The sequence below is a fragment of the Apiospora phragmitis genome (assembly GCF_038363925.1).
Source record: "Apiospora phragmitis strain CBS 135458 chromosome Unknown utg000006l:1.0-5683423.0:1.0-5690449.0, whole genome shotgun sequence".
Lineage (NCBI taxonomy): Eukaryota > Fungi > Ascomycota > Sordariomycetes > Amphisphaeriales > Apiosporaceae > Apiospora > Apiospora phragmitis.
The window spans coordinates 5,498,776-5,514,614 of NW_027117404.1; the positions used below are offsets into that span (position 1 = coordinate 5,498,776).

The 15,839-nt window shown below is 56.8% G+C and overlaps 6 protein-coding genes across 6 annotated transcripts; 4 read left to right on the plus strand and 2 right to left on the minus strand.

The window, feature by feature from the left end:
* Window positions 1-307: 307 nt before the first annotated feature.
* On the plus strand, window positions 308-1,763 carry PG994_006902 (uncharacterized protein; the record flags this gene model as incomplete). The annotated part of the gene is made up of 2 exons (XM_066858311.1): window positions 308-358; window positions 441-1,763. 2 exons carry the CDS (start codon window positions 308-310, stop codon window positions 1,761-1,763), a joined length of 1,374 nt encoding a protein of 457 aa, XP_066717580.1.
* Window positions 1,764-3,020: 1,257 nt separating this feature from the next.
* Window positions 3,021-4,149, plus strand: PG994_006903 (alpha/beta-hydrolase; the record flags this gene model as incomplete). The annotated part of the gene is made up of 3 exons (XM_066858312.1): window positions 3,021-3,070; window positions 3,383-3,770; window positions 3,832-4,149. 3 exons carry the CDS (start codon window positions 3,021-3,023, stop codon window positions 4,147-4,149), a joined length of 756 nt encoding a protein of 251 aa, XP_066717581.1.
* Window positions 4,150-4,463: 314 nt separating this feature from the next.
* Window positions 4,464-6,197, minus strand: PG994_006904 (uncharacterized protein; the record flags this gene model as incomplete). The annotated part of the gene is made up of 1 exon (XM_066858313.1): window positions 4,464-6,197. The coding sequence occupies one exon, from the start codon at window positions 6,195-6,197 to the stop codon at window positions 4,464-4,466; it is 1,734 nt and encodes a 577-aa protein (XP_066717582.1).
* A 672-nt stretch (window positions 6,198-6,869) lies between these two features.
* On the plus strand, window positions 6,870-7,945 carry PG994_006905 (PAP2 superfamily protein; the record flags this gene model as incomplete). The annotated part of the gene is made up of 2 exons (XM_066858314.1): window positions 6,870-6,938; window positions 7,082-7,945. 2 exons carry the CDS (start codon window positions 6,870-6,872, stop codon window positions 7,943-7,945), a joined length of 933 nt encoding a protein of 310 aa, XP_066717583.1.
* Window positions 7,946-9,152: 1,207 nt separating this feature from the next.
* Window positions 9,153-12,330, plus strand: PG994_006906 (uncharacterized protein; the record flags this gene model as incomplete). The annotated part of the gene is made up of 4 exons (XM_066858315.1): window positions 9,153-9,372; window positions 9,430-10,322; window positions 10,384-11,878; window positions 11,945-12,330. The coding sequence occupies 4 exons, from the start codon at window positions 9,153-9,155 to the stop codon at window positions 12,328-12,330; spliced, it is 2,994 nt and encodes a 997-aa protein (XP_066717584.1).
* Window positions 12,331-12,964: 634 nt separating this feature from the next.
* Window positions 12,965-15,631, minus strand: PG994_006907 (uncharacterized protein; the record flags this gene model as incomplete). The annotated part of the gene is made up of 1 exon (XM_066858316.1): window positions 12,965-15,631. One exon carries the CDS (start codon window positions 15,629-15,631, stop codon window positions 12,965-12,967), a length of 2,667 nt encoding a protein of 888 aa, XP_066717585.1.
* Window positions 15,632-15,839: the final 208 nt, after the last annotated feature.

Below are 15,839 nucleotides of genomic sequence, written 5' to 3' on the forward strand. Positions count from 1 at the left end.
CGTGCACCAGCGCTCGTCTTGTTCAGCTTCGATCCGATGCCAAGTTAGCGTAGCTAGGATGGTTCAACACATGACACAGATTCCAAGAAGCCACGCCACCATCGAATGGAGTGACGCGCATTGAAAGCAGATGAGAATCGGTTGCACTTTCCATCTCATACTCTACCATGACTAGGACATTGCCTACCTAGGTATTCCATGCGCCTTCTTCCTCTCCGCGTCGTAGCTTCCCATGGCTTGTCATCATTAGAGGTTTGAACATCAAACAATTGCTGAAACAACACCAAGACTGACTCGCTGATTCGAAATGAAAAGGGCGAAGTTCCTCAAAAACTCAGCTTCTGACCGAACCACCAAGGTGAGCATTCACAGCATGCGACATTAGTTATCCTTAGACCTGCCCTCGCTGTCGCCATGTCCTCCAGTAACGTCGGCGACAGACGGCGCTCTGCCCCTCCTTCTTCCATCGCCTCGCCTTCTTCAAGCGCCAGCCCAAGGGCGAACAATTCGACTATCGCGAGCGGTGGCCGACCGTCACCACGCTGGTCGAGCAACGCTCCGAGTTGGGTTTCTTCAATAAGGACCAGAAGCAGCCTCCCAACAACAAGCCAGCCAAGGTCAAGGCGCTCGAGACCGCATCCGTACCTCTGCGATGGCTGCACCACCGGCTCGAGAGCGTCCAAGACCATTTGGACCACAGCATCGAGATTGCCGAGGCTAGGGCGCTCAAGCGGGCGAGCCTGCCAGAGAAGCCCACGAAGCCGGGGGAGAGCAATCACCCATATGACACTGGAGTCGAGACGCACACCAGCAGGGAATATGCCACGGAAGATCGCGTTGGCGAGTCTACTTCTACTGGCACTGTCCTGAAGTTCGAGACGAACATCACGTCGAAGGCCTCGCCGCCTCCGTCGTCGCTGAACAAGTGGCGGATCCCTTTCACTGGACACGGACGTCAACCCACCGCAGAATCACAGCGACCAGCATCAGAACAGTCCAATGCAGGTACCGATGAAGAAATCACAGCCGGCCTGGTACCGCAGTCTCAATGGAAAAGTACCAAGGACCGTCGACCTAGCAAATACCCCGACAGGAAGAAATCACTGGCGGTGGGCACCAGCGTCCCTCGACCTTCCTCAGGTGGTGGGAAGAAAGCCGGGATCAGTCATGCCACCGTCACTTCCAAGCCTTCGCCGGAGCCGTCCCTGAAACAGCACAGGAAACACGCACACCCGAGACGCGAGTCGGTCGACAGCAGAGGAAGGCCTACCTCCAGCAAGATGTCATCGTCCACCAAAACGCTTACACCAAGCCAGTCGTCGGAGCCAACAGCAGCAGCCCCTCAACAGACGGCGCGTCGCCTCAGCATCAGCAGCCAACTTGCTCAGGCCGTGGGATTGCTCAGCCCGCAGTCGCATAGCCGCACGACCAGCGCCAACCGCGGGATGGAGCACGCGCAGTCGCCGACGCAGGAGCAGCCACAGAAGAAACGCGGCGGCAGGAAGCCGTCGGCCGCCAGCCGCACGCCGGCGGGCAGCAACTCGGCCAAGAACACGCCGCAGGACCAACAGGACGACCCGATGGGTGGTGCGGCGGCGGCGGCGTTTGCGGTGACGGCAGCAACGCCCACGTCGTCCGCCGACGCGTCCCCGAATTCCGCCAAGTCGCCCAAGTCGGGCGCGTTCCGACACCTCCTAGACGTGGTCAAGGGAGGTGTGCCGCCGAGTCGCGCCGTGAGCCCGCTCAGCATGAACGGGGACTGAGAGACTGGATTGAGAAACATGAGTGAGGTCAAGCAGCAGCCGGAGTGGGAGAAGACGGAAAACGTGGTAACAACTGCATACTAATGTGGAGGCTTGGGTGTTGGTGGCCGTGAATCAATGGCTATTACCTGCTACCTGGTTAGTAAGGTTAAGAGAAGAGACCCCTGAAGGAATCCAGTCACTAGCGGGGCCCCAGTGAACTGGAACAAAACCGAGGTCATCGTTGTTTCGCCTTTGGGCTATGGAAGCAGAGACACGCGCAGAATATTAATAGGAAGTAGCTGTATCATAATAATGGAGTTTTCGACTCAATGCACGAAGTCTTACATGTCTGTCGCAAGGTCGTCATTAAGTAACACTTAGGAAATATGATGACGGAGTGAGCAAGAGAACGGGATGGCGTGTTTGACGATGCGAACACATCCAAGGGCTTTGTCTGAACGGCACCCAATAGTCCATGGTTGCAAATGACCGCCAGAAGCTTTGACGAAGTAATCCAACCCCGAGGATTACTAGCAGTTGCCCGGAGCAGAACCGGAGACTGTGCAGCGAAACCGCCGTTAGAAACAAGGGCGGAGATGGTGTCTCTGATATGGGCCGGAAATAGGTAGGGAGGGAGAAACAGGTCCTACGGAAATAAAAGACAAGCTTCTTCTAGAAACTACAGCATGCGCTAGTCTCCAGTGTTTGGTGACGTAAGAAATCCACCTTATCCGAGTGGTTTTTGGCGTTTTGGCGGCGGTGCGGGCATGTTTCCGCAGGGGCTCTCAGGGAATTCAAGCAAATGAGGGACGGAGGAAGCGCTAAGATGCGAGCGCAGATGGAGATAAAGTAGATCCAACCATGTAACGTAGGGATGTAGGTACGACACCAACTCCACACACAGAGCTGCGAGTGTGAGACCCGGCCAGCTTGAAGATTTGGGCTTACCAAGCGGTCAAATTCGTAGTGTAGAGGCATTGTACAACGGCAGGGAGACCGTTGCCCCTTCAGCAATACTGCCCGTAGTGAGGCTATAGGCAGACAATCTTAACCCTAAGCAAGCTTTGTAACCTTGAACCGCCCCCTCTTTAGTTTCCGATGGATGCATCCCTGGATCTCAGCCAGGAACCCTTTAAACAGAGAGCTTCCTCCCCATCCACCTTGGCATTCTGAAAACTTCTGTCTACTCAATTGATTCTCTCTCTCTATTACACAACCAAGCCAGACGTTGAACTCTTCGACTTATTTCACCAAGCTTTAGATCAATCCTCCAATATGGCTTCTAACCCTCCCGCCAAGTGCTGCACTGTCGGCGTCAAGCATGAGTGAGTGTTGACAAATTTACCCCGCCGTCCTCTTTCGTCATGTCCTTGCCACCCACCACCGGAGACTGGAAGAAATAGGTTACCCGCATTCATATTACACATGGGAAATACGCAGTGGCTACAAGTCATGGCTACAGGTGACATCTGATCATGGAAATACATAAGACGACAATGATGTCATTTGACCCGAATGTTCTCAGCTGGTCGAACAGGTTCACTTGCCAACGTGCTTTGCGCCGAACACCAATTGATCCGTTTGAAACGTTGAGAAACCCCAAATCGACAAGCATGCTAATCCTACCCCCTCCGCAGTGGCGAGCCCACCGGCACCAGCTTCAAGGTCGGCAAGTACGAAGCCTACCTCGCGACGCCGCCGGCCGGCGTGGCCCAGGCCCAGGACACGGCGATCCTGTACCTGCCCGACGTCATCGGCCTCTGGCAGAACAGCAAGCTGATGGCGGACCAGTTCGCCGCCAACGGCTACCTAACGCTGATAATTGATCTGTTCAACGGCGACGCCCTCTCGCTCAACCGCACCGGCGATTTTGATTTTATGAGCTGGCTCACCAAGGGCTCCACCGGCGACAACCCGCACACCGCCGAGTACGTCGACCCGATTGTGGTTGAGGCCATCAAGTACCTGAAGGAACAGAAGGGCGTTAAGAAGATCGGGTCGGTGGGGTACTGCTTCGGGGCCAAGGTACATCTTTCTTTCTTTATATTGCACGCAACCTATACTTAATACTGATACCATAAAACAGTACGTCGCCCGCCACTACCCCGACATCTCCGTCGGCTACTTCGCCCACCCCTCCTTCGTGGACGAGGAGGAGCTGGCCGGCTTCAAGGGCCCGCTCTCGATCGCGGCGGCCGAGACGGACGCGATCTTCCCGGCCGAGAAGCGCCACCGCTCCGAGGAGATCCTCAAGGAGGGCGGCCTCCCCTACCAGATCAACCTCTACAGCCAGACCGAGCACGGCTTCACCGTGCGCTGCGACATTACCAAAAAGGAGCAGAAGTTCGCCAAGGAGCAGGCCTTCCTCCAGGCCGTCACCTGGTTCAACCACTGGTTGCTGTGAATTTCTCCGGACGAGGGGGACGAGAAAATCCTACATAGCAAGCTTTGATACCGTGCGTTACAGACAATCCACTGATGTAGCCCCCACGCTGGTTACTGAGTGTGTGCGAAAGCAAATGAATGAAATGAAATAAATTATACACCAACCCTTTTGACTCCCAGAAAGTGTACATTCATTGCGTGAGTGAAAGTGAGAAGATTCGTAATTAAGTATTGAATCCTTGCCATGCCTAAATGCTGGTGCATAATACTACTATGTAACGGCACAAGATAAGATATGCCCAAGTTCTTCCGTATGATACATGAACATCTATCTCATGCAACACCACCACTGCCGCCATCACCACCCCCTTCCGCAGCAGCCACAGGATCCGCCCCCTTCTTCTCCCTCTCCGCCAGCAGCTGGCTCTGAATACCCTTGCGCCCATCAATGCGCTGCGCCCGCTCGAGCTCCCGCTCCTCCTCCCGCAGCACCGCCCGCCCATACTCGAGTTGCTTCCGCTGCCGCCGCTTCTGCTCCTCAACCGCCCTTTCCCGCTCCCTTAGCGCCTCCTCACGCTTGCGCCGCTCCGCCTTTTCTTTACGGCTCGCCTCGTCGTCCACCGCTTCACTTTCCTCGGGCGGCGGCGGCAGCGTCGCGATGTAGGCCTCAATCAGCGGGTCGCGGACCGAGGCCTGCAGGCCGACGTAGCGGATGTCGGCGAGCAGCTGCGAGGGCAGGTGCTCGGGCAGCGTCTTGTTGTTCAGGTCCCTGAGCGGCACGCTGCGCAGGAGGGCCGACAGGTCCTTCTTCTGCGCCTCGAGCGGCAGCTTGAGGCGGGCCACGTAGTCGCGGTACAGCCGCTCGCGCTCCTTGTCCGCCAGGTTCGTGTCGCGCAGCGGCGGCTCCTTGCGGTACTTGCGGCGGAACTCGGCCCAGTACAGCTTCGGGTTGGCCTTGGCCTGCAAGAAAGCAAGATACGGAATCCGCGGGTCCTTCTTCTCCTCCTTGGCACGGCGCTCCTTGGCGACCTGGATCTGGGCCCGGCTCCAGTCCTCCCAGACCTCGCGGCGCGCCTTCATGTTGGGCAGAACTGTCCAGCGCGGGTCGTCGACCAGACTGGAGCCCTCGTCGATCAGCTTCTCCCATGGTGAGAAAGGGTTCACGCCGTGGTCGGCCAGTAAGTCTTTGAAGAGTTCGCGGGAGTCGCTCTCGGATATCTCGAGGCCTTCGGCACCCTCAGGCCAAGCCTCGGGGTCTCCGTCATCGTATTCGCCAGGGTCGAGTCCGTAGTCCGCGCCCATGGCCTGCAGCTGGGCAGCAAAGTCCTCTTCGCTGAACTCGACGGGCCCCTTCTCTTCTTCCTCTTGTTCTTCAGTCCGTTGACGTTTGTTGGGGTGCTCGCCGTCTGCATCATCGTGCTCGCCTTCCGAGTCGGTGACTTCGACCTCTTCGTAATCGGACCCTATCTCTTGTTCCTCTTCCTCTTCTGCTTCGGCCGCCGCATCAGCCATCTCGGTGTCGCCATCTTTGGGTCCCGTCGTAGGTTCGGCGCTTGCACTCTGATCACCTGTTGCCTTTTCTTGAATGCCTTTGATGTCCAGCTCTATTATGCCCTTCATGACCTTCTCGGGTATGCGCCAGTAGCTCGCCTTCTTGGTAGGATTGTAGACGAATCGTCGCCCATATTTGGTGTATATGAGGACCCATGGTTCGCAGCCTGGAATCGGAAGCTTTCTCTTTGGCCTGTCCCGCGGTTGCGGACGTGGCCTGTCACCGCCGCCATGATGACCACCACGGCCTCCAAATCCGCCTCGGTGCTGTTGCTGTTGGGGTGGCGCGTTGAACTGGGCCTGCCATGCATTCGCGGCCGCAGGATTGGATAGATTGGGAACCCCGAGAACTGCAGGTAGCTCGCATTGGGGGTTGCACCAGCAGCAGCGGGTAGTGGTGGGTGTGGTGGTGCTGGCGAGGCTGTCCCGATGAGCCCAGGTCTTTTGTAGGTTGATTCTTGGGTCGCGGTATTGTAGTAGTAGGTGTGCCCGGTCGGGGCCTTGTGTTCGGTCCATCCTGGCGGCAGAGGAGGAGGGGCGTTTCCCGAAGGTTTATGTGTTGACCTCAGCATGTTGTCGGCCGCGCGACTTGGATGTTCTTTTGACGTGTCGTGGGCTGAGAGCCTGGAGTAAGCTCGGAAAGTATGACTTTTGGTGATGCAATAACTTTGTTGACCTCGGTGAGTGCTAGTGGGGCTTCAAATTGATGATTGCACCGGTCAATTGAGACATGCAGCCGCAACTACTTGCCGTTATTTGTCTGGTCTAATACCTTTGAAATCACTGAATCTTCTCGAGGGCAATAAATCGATTGGGCGATTGTCTCCATTTACATACGTTCTTACTGTCCAGAAGTTTCGTTTATCAAGACAGCCGATGGAAGGATGGATGGGCTTCTTCTATTCAGGGCCAAAGCAACCAGCGAAGAAAGATGTTCGTTATTCACTACATAGGCCTTGTCCCGCTAAATGGTTAGCGCCTAGCTGTACCGCCAAGAGACAGCTTTCCCAAAGACAAGTGTGCTGCTACGGCTACGTCGATCTTCCCGTCATTTTAATCAGGCACGCGATCCCCATGTCTTAATTCCAACAGCCCACTATTCACCACCACTTATAAGGTCAGCGGCTGGTACCCATAAACATGCTCTGGAACATCTTCAAAAGCCTTCGGCGACGGTGACTTGCAGCTATGGCGCCGTCAAATGGGAGCAATGCCGCCACGGGGGGCTTTCTGGGTGCCCTGGCCCGGTTCTGGACTGTAAGTATGCCCATGTGCTTGCTTGTAACCTGTTTCCATCTATCTCCTTGTTGGGTGTCTCTCTGGGGCCCCTGGCTGTCCCCTGAGGATGCATACCGAAGCCTGTAAGCAAACTCGAGACTGACCAGCTACTCCATGTGCAGCACTCCTACGCTCCCGACTATGTCGGCTTTGCGGCCTTGCTGACGGCCTACATCCTGATTGTCCTGCTCGTCGAGCCCTTCCACCGCCTCTTCTCCATCTCCGACCTGGCCATCGCCTTCCCGCATGCCGAGGTCGAGCGCGTGCCCGTCGCCATGAACGTCATCTACGCCGCCTTTGTCCCCTTGGCCGCCGTCGTCCTCGTGAACCTGTCGACGCGCGCCTCCTTCCATAAGCACCACACCACCGTGCTCGGCCTCGCCATCGCCATCATCCTGACCAGCTTCCTGACCGACGTCGTGAAGAACACGGTGGGGCGGCCGCGGCCGGACCTCCTTGCGCGCTGCAAGCCGAAGCCGGGAACGCCCAAAAACACGCTGGTCGATTTTACGGTTTGCACCGAGACGGATAGTCACACGCTGCACGACGGCTGGCGCTCGTTCCCCTCGGGCCACAGCAGTTTTAGCTTTGCGGGGCTGGGCTACACGGCGCTCTTCCTCGCGGGCCAACTGCGCATCTTCCGCGACCGACGTGATCTTGGCCGGGCGCTGATCTGTTTGACACCCATAGCCGGGGCTGCCATGATTGCGATGAGTCGCTGCCAGGACTACAGGCACGATGTATACGATGTGTGTACGGGCTCGCTGTTGGGCATCACGATCGCGATTTGGAGCTACCGGCGCTACTGGCCGCGGCTCTCGAGCCGGGAGTGCGATGTGCCGTACCCCGTCCCTGGCTCGATCGAGGAGCGGGAGAGGGAGGAGAGCCGGGGAGGTTGGAGCCGAGTGCGGGATGAAGAGGAAGGGCCGGTCTTGGGTCGGAATGGTGCGTATGAGATGGCAGAGCTGGGCCAGAGCAGAAGATAGCTAACGAAATGCCAATAGTCGATTGATCCCAGTGATTCCAACCAGCCATTCCCTGCCAGACGGAATTGAGTTTCTACCTCTTTATCCAACCCTACCTCCTTAATCGGATGCGACATACAGTATGCACGCTGTATAACAGGTTTGGTGTTTCTGATATATACATAGACATTTGGGGGTGATTTGGTTTCCTTTTCTGTAATACATCCTGAAGCATAGAGAGGAGCGGAGCAGGGATACATTTTCGAGGAGCATTTTCTAGGCGCATCTTTTCTGCTTTGGTGGGGGCATCGTTGAATGATCTCTCGGGTTTAATAACTTATTTTCTAAGATCTATATTAGCTGGAATATTGGCCTTGATTGTTTCTTCGTTTACGAGCATATCTCCAGTTGTAGCGATCAAGTGCCGGTGGATTTGAATTCCTTGGCGACTGTTGTCCGTACTTGACCATCTAACAATTGATCAAGTCGATCCATGATTCTCTCAATCGGCTGGTCGACACTAATGCAAGCACTTTAGCTTCGAGTTTCGAGTGCGAGAAGTGCAAGCATTGTAAGGCGAGAGTCGTTGCTTTTTGTATGCTGGGTGTCTTGGGCTTGACAAGGGGTTGCCAAGTTTGCCAGGCACCCTCACATCGAATTCACCACTCACCGTCACGATTTGTATGGGGCTCTGTGAATTGCTGTGCCAACACGAATGCCCCCACCTCCAGTCCCAGCAACCAACCACCTCGACTTCCATCCCTGAACACCGCGAGGTCCAGAGATCTCCCTCGGTCCTCAGATCGAGTTTGTTAGTACCTGCAGCCATTTCAGGTCGTTCCACTAACAGATGCAACCCAGGAGGCGAGAACTGCCAGTGACCTGCAGCTTCAGGGACTCCGAGTCGGCTTGCGGTAGTGGCACTTGGAAACCACATCCCTTCCCCAATTGAACTCCCACCACAGAACCATCACTAAATTGACCTGGACTGGTGTTCTGAGTTGTCAGGTTTCTGCCTACCAGCGCAAAGTACTTTTGGAATGTTTACTTGAGCATTTCACTTATATTCCACCCAGACCGCACCAGGTCGTTTTTGCATTTTGGCCCATTGATTTGTACAATAGTATTGCATCCCCAGATCAGCTGTTCAGTGGGTTTTCCTCCTCAATTACCATCACCATCGCCGCTCAGTAGCATGCACTAACATTTACACCAGTTGTGGTACAGCATGGACAACCCTCACTTGGTCAAGCGGGAACATGGCTCCCCGCAAGCAACAAAGGCTTCAGGAACGATTCTCATCGTTCCATCACTGCCGCCCCCTTCCATGAGAAGTATGCCGCATGCCGCACCGGTTGGACCTGCGCGTTCCCAATTCCTTCGTTCAGAGGCGCCCCCTGCCTCATCGGTAGCCCAGTCGCGCACTCAGTTCAATCGTTCGGAAGCCCGTAAGTTACTAATTTTCTCTTCTTCCTGTCGACTTCAGTAAACTGATCCTCCCATAGCTAGTTACGAAACCCGATTAAGTGAAGCTGAGGACCCTCTCATGATGGAGATGCGCGTCAGACAGAGCGTGCGCAGCAACAGCGTGCCATCATCGCATGATGATATGCAGCAAAGCTTCACCCACCGCAGCTTCACAGACATTGGCATGAAGCTCAAGGCCTGCAACGACACTGTCGGTGAGCTCCAGCAGCTCGGCATACAGCATGTGGCAGAGCTGCCTGAGCTCGTCATGGTGGGCGACCAGTCGTCTGGCAAGTCCAGTCTGATGTCAGGCCTGGCCGAGCTGAATCTTCCCCGCTCTGGTGGCGTTTGTACGCGATGCCCAATTCACATCCGCCTGAGTCGGAATCGAGAACCGGTCTGGCAGTGCACAGTCTCCCTGCAATTGGACTACGACTATTGCCCCACCGGTCCCATCAAGAAGTCGGATGTGACCAAGGCCAACCCTTTCCCACCCTGGGTGAAGAAGCCTCATCGCGAGACCCGGAGTTTCAAGACCATCTTCGAGAAAGCGGAAATTGAGGAAGTCCTTCGATGGGCCCAGGTTGCCATTCTGAACCACAGTCGTAACTCCGAGCTTTTCGTCCCTGGAGAAGGTGCTTACGCCAAGGAGATACCCCTGGAGCAAGCCGCCACCGAGACGGAGGCCCAATTCTCACCCAACATTGTGGCCCTCGAGGTCAAGGGTCCCAGTCTTCCGGATTTGAGCTTCTACGACTTGCCCGGTGTATTCTTGGCACCTAGCAAGGAAGAGGATGAGTACATTGTCCAAGTCGTCAAGAACTTGACAAGCGAATATGTCCGCCGTGAGCGGGCCATCATCATGTGGGCGCTTCCTATGAACCACGACCCGGAGAACTCCATCTCTCTCGGGCTCATTCGAGATGCCAGAGTATGTTTCTTTTCCAACTTTGCCACTTGCCTGTTCTCCAACCATGCTGACTCCATGATAGGCTCAAAATCGGACAATCGGTATCATGACCAAAGCTGACTTGATCCAAGACACGGCGTCCTGGTTGGCAATTCTCCGTGGAGAGAAACACACGGTCGGCCAGGGATACTTCATCACCTCTCGTTCCCCGGACGAGGCCCTCGAGAGTGCAGCACAGTGGGAGGAACACTTTTTCCACACCGGTCCTAGCGATTGGCCTAATGAGTTTGCGCGCTTTCAGGACCGATGCGGAGTGGAGTTATTGACGAAATTCATTTCACGACGTCTCAGCGACGCTTTCACCGACAGCTTGCCCTCGATCAAGCTCAAGATCAATGAGCGCCTTCGTGAAGTCCGACAACGGCTTTCCGAGCTACCCGAATTGCCTCATAATGTCGAACACGAGGTCAAATCCAGTCTCCTCCGTTTCTACTCGGAAGTAAAGGATGGAATTAAGGATAGCGAGTTCTTGTCTGAATGGAACACCCTTAACAAGCAATTCCAGGCATGCCTCATTAAGATGAAGCCGACTTGTCTTGTCAAGGACGACGATCCCCCGCCTGTTATTGACCTTAACATGTCCGATGACGATACGTCATCTGTCACCATGGCTGACACGCCCTCAAATCGAAAGCGACCTCGGGCTAGTGACTCGACTATTCGAGCCACACCGACCAAACGCACTCGCGGCGCGGTTGACATGTCGCCCATCAAGCCGGAGAATGATTGGCCAAGGGCTTCGCAATCTATGCGAGCGACGCCGATGCCGCCGGCGGTGCCAAATGAGGACCAGTCACCTTTCCGGCGGTTCTACAATCTTGGCAGACAAGGCCTAAGCATAACCTCGATTCGCCAGGAGATCCAAAAGTGTCAAACCCCGGGCATGCCGCCCGACGTCATTCCCCAGGGTGTGTACGACCCTCTGATCCAGAAGGCCATTAGAAATTGGCATGATGCATTGGACGCCTACAAGGAACACACTATAGCTCTGTACAAAGACGTCATCTACCGGGCGCTCGACACATCTATGCAGAGCTTCATCCGCCGCAACATCTACGCCACGTCGCGCGAGTACCTGGCATCCTTCATCATGCAGGCCGAGCAACTGCAGTCCGCCAAGCTCATCGACCTTTATTGTGCCGAGATGAACGGCATGTTCGTGACGGATGACGAGAGCTACACACGGTACAAGGAGCAGGAGCTGCTGGTCTTGCGGCGCGCCCGGAACATGAACCGGCTGCGGGTGGCGGGCTTCGCCTGGGACATGCAGAACGCCAACAGCGAGGAGGACAGAGCGAAGCAGAACGACTTCATGCGCAAGCACCTGCCCCGTCTCGGTGACGACCCCTACGCGGCCGAGATCAAGGTCGCCGCGGTCGTGCGCGGCTACTACATCGCTGCCGCCGAGCACTTTATGAGAAGCGTGGCCATCAGCATGAAGGCGAATCTGTTCATGCCGATTGCGCGTCGCTCGTTGGACCTGTTCCTCGACGAGAAGTTGCAGATTAGCGAAGCAGGTAAGCAAGCTCTTTATTCATTTCTTTTTTTTCCTGTTCGTACGGACCGACGCTCCAAGCAAACAGCAACATGGGCTGTTGCCGGCCTGGTATTGCATTTTACCACATGTCTCGCGCTACTCTACTTCTCTCCATATTCTGCTCTCCTATTTCCCCACCATCTTCATCGTCCTCGCCTCGTGCTTCTCAATACTATTCATTTACTGACTCGGACCCCTGCTCAAGGTCGCGACGATTCCATCTACGCCCGGCTGATGGAGGAAGACGATACGATCGCTGTCCAGCGCGGTCAGCTGCGGCGCGAGATGAACAAGCTCACCCAGGCCATCGACTCTATTAATCAGCTGGAGATCAGTGGCGGCGGTGCCCGTCGCGCCTTCTATGGTGCCGCCGGACTAGCCAGCGACATGGTCGATGTGGACATGGACAGTGTCATGGGTGACGAGGCTTGAGATGTGTGTGAGATCGGTCGGTTGAGTGTGATTGATTCATTCTATTGTAGGAATTATTATGTCGACGTGTGCCAATGGTTGCTTGTTGCAAGACCGGATTGTTTCGAGAGCGCGCGCGCAGAGCGATGAAGGCTTTCCCTTTTGTTTGACGATTTGCGGTCACTAAAGGATCAGGACCGGGGAGTTTATGTCTGCCAAAAGCACCTACTTGCAGGGCTAGGCTAGGTTTTGATGTCCGCGATTCAGCGTGCAGAAGTGTGTGTTTAGCCAAGGCGGATTTGGATTTCGAGCCATGATATGACGCATGGCTGTCTGGAGTAAAGGGGAGAAGGGTAGAGAAGCAAACTTCGCCCAGAAAAAAAGGTTCACATATTTATGATAGAGGTTGCAGACGAGATCAAGTAGTCTAGTTAGGTAGTCATGTGTGTATGTACACATTCGGTAGGGGCTCTGCCAGAGCTAATACATCCCCCAGTTTGTCAGTACTTGGTATTAACGTCACTTTCATTCATCCATATCCACATATCGCCACTTTAATTGGCCAACGGGGTAATCCGACGATGCCTTGATCTCCCACTTCTCTCCCGGCATAATATCGAAACCGTTATCGCTTAACGGGCATGCTTTCGGCACTTCACTGAACACAAAACCCTTGACTGGCTTGTCCGCCGTCACCACGGCCGTGGACTTGTCGTCCCCCCGAGTAAGCAACCTTGACGCCACGGTCGGCGGAGAAATCGAGATACTTGATCGGATCCGGCCACGAACAGTCCGATGATACCACCTGTGTACCAACGTGCAGTGTGGCGTGTATGACGAAAGGGTCGGCCTGCGCTGGGTCATAAGGCACGCGGTCGTCATCCCGCTTCTGCTGCTTGCCCGGTAATATCGCCACCCGTCCATCCTGGATGATCTCGGCGCACCCGTTGAGCCCCATCGTGATGACCTTGACCACGGACCTCGCGACTTCCTGCCCGGTTTTGACCGAGACGAACTTCACGGTCAGCCTCGCCCGGTCGAAGTCTTGCTTCTGCTGCTGCCCGTTGCTCGAGACCCATACGTCGAACCGCACGTCGTCATCCCAGAGACTCCGCATGTCGATGTGGCCCGTGTCCCGCTGCCACAGCTTCCCGTCCGCCGGCTTCACGGTCCAGTCCCGGAACCGCCTCTGGACGCCGACGGCGACGGGCTGCATGGCGCGCTTGATGGCGTAGTACGCGGGCTTGGGCACGCCGTAGTAGTCGACGACGGCCCACGACACCGTGGGCCAGCAGTCGTTGAGCTGCCACACCAGGACGCCGCCGCACTTCCTGTCCCCCGGGCGGCCCCACTGCCGCCGCCAGGCCTTGTAGGCGCCGCCCACGGCGTCGGCCTGCATGACCTGCGTGAGGTGCGTGAACCCGTCCAGGTCCGGGCGCGGCCGGAAGTTCTCGGACAGGTACGAGGCCAGGCGGCGCCCGTGCCCGATGGCCTTGTTGCGGAAGTCCATGGCCATGCTGCCGGGGTACCGGTCCTGCGCGCGGGTGAGGCACCGCGCCAGCGTGGCGAGGTGCGGGTACGCCTCCATGCCGAACTCGGACACGAAGCGGCCGCCCAGCTCGGGCAGCTGCTGGTACGGCTGCATGATGCCGTGCCACACGTTCCACTGGTGCACGTCGCCGACCGTGGGGTCGACTTTGAGGACCGTGGACCGGCCGTTGCCGAAGGGCGAGGACGGGTGGTACGGCACACCGCCGCCGGTCTCGGCCTCGACGACGTGGGGCAGGAGATGCTCGTAGAGGTAGCGCGCGGGGAAGTCGGTCCGCAGCCACGCCTCCGGGTCGTCCTTCTTGTCGTCGTCGGCGGGGTCGTACTGCAGGCCGTAGCGCTCGACGAGCTGGTAGTCCTCGTTGTTACCGGCCCAGAGCACGAGGCTGGGGTGGCGCCGCAGGCGGCGCACGGTCTCGCGCGCCTCCCGCCCGACGCTCGCCCGGTAGGCCGGGTCCTGGGCCGGGTAGTTGGCGCAGGCGAACATGAAGTCCTGCCAGACCAGCACGCCCCGCGCGTCGGCGGCCTCGTAGAAGACGTCGGGCTCGTACACGCCGCCGCCCCAGACCCGGACCATGGTCTGGTTCCCCTCGGCCGCGAGCCGGATCCAGTCGCGGTAGGAGAATAACGACGACTCCGACTCCGACTCCGGCTCGATAGTAGTAGGGGGGTGGTGGCGCGACAGCTCGTTGTCGAGGGGGATCCAGCAGCTCCCGCCCACGAAGACGTCGACGTGGTTGATGCGGAAGTAGAACGACTGGCCGTGCGCGTCGGGCTCCTGGACCAGTTCAACGTGGCGGAAACCCGTCGTGTGGGAGATGCTGTGCAGAACGACGTCCTCATGGGTGCCTAACGGCCGGGCGGTGGCCTTGATGGTATACCGGGACTGGGAGCCGTACCCCCGCGGCCACCAGAGCTGGACGCCGTCTTGCAGCTCAAAAGGGGCCGCGTACGGGCGGCCAGCTCCCGTCTGCGTGCCATCTTGCTGCTGCAACGCCATAGTGGTAGACCATTCGACTTTGCCCGTCTGGTTGTTGACCAGCTCAACATAAAGCTCGCCCTTGGCTCCTTCGTGCTGGACCTGGACTGTACCTTTCAGACTCTTCAAGTCATCCGACAGCTCGTACACCACATGCAGGTCCTCCAGACGACAGCTGTACGTCTCCAACGTTATGGGCTTCGTCGGCCCGCAGGCCATGATGATGGGGCCCCAGTCCCAGCCCCAGTGGTACTGCGCCTTCCGCACCGGGCCCCGGGAGATCTCCGTCTGGTGCACGATGAACCGGTGTTCCGGATGCTGCTGGATCAGCTCCAGCCCCTTTAACCGCGCCGGTTCAAACACGATCTCCAGCCAGTTTAGCGCCCCTTCCTTTTCTTCTTCATCGGGCGACACGAGCTCAGAGGTCACGTCGACCCTGTGTTGGATGAACATGTTATCGGAGGACAAGATGAGCTTCCCGTTGAGGAAGACCGATGCAAAAGTATCAAGCCCCTCGAAGCTCAGCACGGCCTTCGTGCCGCCGTCGACCTGTCCCTGCCTAAGCTCCTTCGGCCGGTGAAAGGAGGTGCGGTAGGTCCAGGTCTCGTCGCCGACCCAGCGTACCGCGAGCTCATTTAGGTCCTGCCGGTAGTCAGGGATCTTTCTGCTGCGCTCGAGGTCGCGGTGCACTTCTGTTGGGGGGTCGCCCGCTTCCAGCCATTCTTCGTCTGAGGAGCGGTCGCCCTGTTTGAAAGTCCACCCCCCTCGAAGGGGGGTTGAATTGAACAGTGACATGGAAGCCTGAAACCTCAACAACTTCGTTCTATTCCTGCTTTATTCCTAGGTATTCCTATGCACTTGAAATGTCATTTTGTAAATTGAAGGAAGCTGGTGGAACACAAACCTCTCTCCAAGTTTCTAGGTAGATTGAGTGCATTAGGTACTTCCCAGGAGGGGATCCCGTCCAGTGGGTAGCGAGCAAATAAGTGCGACCAATTGGGGA